Genomic DNA, 4,025 nt, shown 5'->3' with positions numbered 1-4,025 from the left:
GCTCACTGCCTTTGCAGAGGACCAAGTTCAGTTCCTTTTCGAGATAGAGTCTCACTAAGTTGCCTGAGCTAGTCTTGAGCTAGCTCTGTAGCCCAGGTAGCCCTTGAACTCGCAGTCCTCCTGTTTCAGCCTCTAGAGCAGCTGGGTTAGTTTTAGTGGAACCGTATGTCTTTGGGGAACTAATAAAAGATATTTCCTCTGGAGTACTGTCCTAACAACATACATAATTTATGCATATGAATTTTAAACATTAAGAACTAGCTTTGTCCTGGGCAGTGGTGGTACATGCCTTTAATCTCATCACTGGGAGGCAGAAACAGGTGGATCTCGGTGAGTTCAAGACCAGCCTGGTCTACAAAGCGAGTTAGTTCCAGGACAGCTAAGACTATTATTACACAGAGAAACCCTGTTTTGAAAAAACCAGAACAAAACAAAACTTGTGTCTTGGCTGACAAGATGGCTCAACAGGTAAAGGCATTTGTAACCAAGCCTGGACAACCTAAGTTCAACCCCAAAAACATGGTGCAAGGATAGAACTGATTTTCACATGCATGGTATGGTGCATCCCACCCATCAGTAAATAAATGTAGTGAGATACAAATACACAAAACACTCGTGTCTGCCCAGACTGTCCTTTGAGTCCCAGGGCCACTGAGGAGACAGGATATTCTGAGCATCTGTTTGGGCACTGTCCTCCCACTTAGTATTACCTTTATCTCCATAGATGTTTATTTTTTGTTTTTAAGATGCATTTATTAGTCTGTGTATCAGTATTTTGTCTGCATATGTGTCACTGCACTACATGAGTGCCTGGTGCCCTTGGAGGTCAGGAGTGAGCGTCAGATCCCCTGTGACTGGAATTACAGATGGTTGAGAGCCTCCATGTGGGTGCTGGGAGCTGAAGCCAGATCCTCTTAACTTCTGAGCAGTTTCTCCAGTTCCAGTTTTCATAGTTTTGAAGACTAAGAAATTCTTAAGCTCAGGATAGCTATGAAGCTACAGCTGCAGAACTTACCCTGTCCTGCCTGGGGAGAGGTGTGAAGAGTGGGAAGACAGCAGATGGGGATCTGGTAGTAGGATCCACCCTGACCCCTCTACTTCTCTATAGGAAGCTGGAGCTGCCACCTGTGTCTGGATCTGCTGAAGGAGAAAGCGTCCATCTACCAGAACCAGAACTCCTCCTGATGTGCCACCCAGCTCCTCACACATCTAAGGCTGTTGCTCTCCTCCACCTTGGTTTTCATGCCCCTCCTCTTCTTCTTTCATTCTGGTAGTCCTGCCAACCTGCCTTTGGCAACATTGCAGGGAGGTGGCAACTCTTGACTGCCTCTGGCCCCACGCCCTCAGGGAGTAAGGAGCAGCACGCTGCCCCAGGGCTGACCTGTGGGCCCAACTTCTCTCTGCTCTCCAAGAAGTGCATTCACTCTGCTTGCCTTGGGCCCAAGTCCCTGGTAATCACAGGGTTCAAATGGGGTCCTCTGAGGAGGAATATGAGAGCAGCTCACTTGTCTTAGGCCTAGCCTAGCCCCCCACCTCGGGTTTCCAAAAGCCCCAGGGGTAAGTTAGGCCTGGCCTTGCTGGGAGCAGCTGGAGTGATCAGGCTGAAGTAGCACTTGTTAGGACCTTTTCATACCCCTTGTTCTGCTTCACTTTGCCTCTGCCAAAGCAGTCCTATGTCCTCTGTTTTGCTTCATGGGTCCTGTGCTCGAAATGGGATGCTCTCAGACACCGTCTAGCTCTGTCCTGTCCTTCCCAGTCCCAGAGACAAGCAGCTGCACCTGTTCTTCCTGTGCTTGGCTGACTCATCCACATTTCCCATCCTCAGAACTTCGTGTCTTCTGCCTCCTTCCTTATTCCCTTTGGTTTTGTGGGGAGAGGGACAGTGTCAGTGGCTGTGCCAGCAGCTTGGGGGCCACAAGGAGAAGTTGGATAATGTGCCTGTTTTTTTAACTCGATAAAAAAGCCTACCTCCAAAATCCCCTTTTCATTCTTCTTGGACCTGGACATTCAGCGTCCTCTCCTTAACTGAATCAGGAGCCTCTGCCTCCTGCCTGTGTATCCTGGCTCTTGGGTCACAGGGAGGTCCCCATTCCTTGCACGCTAGCTAGCAGCTGGTAAAGTCTTCACACCCTGATTTTTCTGTTTCCTGCTTAGTGGCACTGACATTAAGTAGGAGGGGACAGTCCATGCCAGGACACTCTGGAATGGCCTTCCTCCTAGGCTTGTGGGCAGGCCCTAACTGTTGTTTTCTGCAAAGTTGAGGCCCCTCCTCCCATCTTTAGTTCCTGTATTCAAATCATTAGTAAAAATAAACATTTTTACACAGAGCACTCTGATGGATGGTTTGTCTCCTGACTGGTTGTTGAAAAGCCATTTCATTTCACTTCAAATTTACCTTCTTTAATTACAGTGGGTTTTTGAAAAATTGGAACAACTTTTTCTCTCAAAATCAAAATTTTTGCTGAGCTCCGCCATAAAATTTTGATATAAATTTAAGTTTACAACAATTTATTGTTATTTTAAAAAGCTGTTAATACAAAAATTGAGTTAAAATCAACTTTAGCACTCTTATTTCTGTGCTTTGGCTGATTAGAAGATATGTAGTTGGAGGTGTGGTGAACCTATGGCATTGTGATGTAGATGTTTAAAGTGGGCCCAGAAGCTTGTTCGTGGTATAAATTCAAAGGAATTATCTGGGCGGTGGTGCACACTTTTAATCCTAGAACTCAAGAGGCAGAGGCAGGTGGATCTCTGAGTTTGAGGCCAGCCTGATCTACAAAGCAGGTTCCAGGATAGCCAGGGCTATTATGTAGAGAAACCCTCTCTTCAAACAAACAAAAGTCACAGGATTAAAGCAGAGAGAGGTGGTAGGTCAGCAGGGAAGAGGAATGCTCACTGCCTTTGCAGAGGACCAAGTTCAGTTCCTTACAGCTTAAAACTACCACGTAACACTCTAGTTGCAGGTGATCTGATTCCTTTGGCCGGGTTGGTCACCGGCACTCACGTGCATAATGCCCACCCATCCACAGCTACGTACATGGAACTAGTAATGTCATCATGGGACAGGAAAGCTTTCGGACAAGATGAGGGCAGCCAGGAGGACAGTAATCTCCGTCTTCTCATCCGATGGACCTTCTCATTGCCTGCAGTACTGCCGAGCCAGAGCAGGGATCCAGGACCAGAACTGTCCAAAGTGTAGCTTCCCAGCATTCCCAGGGTGTTTATATGCTGACAGTAAGTTGCTCCAGTCCAACTAAGTACTTCGATATTACATAATGGATCTTGTATAAGCTCAGGAGTATATATTGACTTTGTAAAACTTAACATGAGTTGACAGTGTTAGTACAGACTTTTAGTCCCAGTGTTCCAGAGAGGCAGACGCAGGTGGATCTTGAGCTCAAGCCTAGACTCTGCTACAGAGAGAATTTCAGGACAGCCAGGCTACATAGGGTGACCCTATTTTAAGAAAAATGTACAGGTATGTGCACCTTAGTGCAGAGATCATGACAAAGGAATCAGATCCTCTGGAATGGAATTACAAGCAATTTTGAGCCACTGAAGTGGGTGCTGGGAACTGAACTGTGATTTTTGTGGGATTGTTTTGGTTGGTTGGTTTTGTTTTGAGTGTTTTGCCTACATATATGTCTGTGTACCAAGTACACAAGATAGCTTCGGCTGGAGTTAAACATGGCTTTAAGTCACCATATAGGTTCTAGGAATCAAATCCAAATCCTTTGGAAGAGCAGTCAATGCTCTTAACTGCTGAGCTATGTCACCAACCTGGGTTTTAGATTCTGTAACTGGGAGCTGGCTCAGCCAATAAAAGTACTTGCCATGTAATCCTGACCATGTGAATTCTGTCCCGTCATCCCAGATAAGATGCTGGATGCTGTGTTGTGTGTCCGTTATCTCAGTACTAGAGGGACATGGGAAGTGGAGATAGAATCTGCGGAAAGCTTAATATCCAACTGGGTTGGAGTATGCCACACTGCAAAACCCTACCTCAATAAGGAAGGAAAACTCCC

At 46.3% G+C, this 4,025-nt stretch overlaps 1 protein-coding gene across 2 annotated transcripts in view; it reads left to right on the top strand.

The window, feature by feature from the left end:
- Dpf2 (double PHD fingers 2) overlaps window positions 1-2,357 on the top strand; it is a 14,108-nt gene extending 11,751 nt beyond the window's left edge. For both annotated transcript variants that reach the window (XM_005351767.2, XM_005351766.3), the window contains one exon: window positions 1,109-2,357. In XM_005351767.2, the coding sequence (XP_005351824.1) occupies window positions 1,109-1,185 (77 nt within the window). In that variant the 3' untranslated portion in view covers window positions 1,186-2,357. The remainder of the gene's footprint in view (window positions 1-1,108) is intronic.
- The last annotated feature ends 1,668 nt before the right edge of the window (window positions 2,358-4,025 follow it).

This window comes from Microtus ochrogaster, chromosome 8, assembly GCF_000317375.1.
Source record: "Microtus ochrogaster isolate Prairie Vole_2 chromosome 8, MicOch1.0, whole genome shotgun sequence".
Lineage (NCBI taxonomy): Eukaryota > Metazoa > Chordata > Mammalia > Rodentia > Cricetidae > Microtus > Microtus ochrogaster.
The sequence above is the reverse complement of the archived record's forward strand: the minus strand, read 5'-3'. Positions and strand labels throughout refer to the sequence as shown.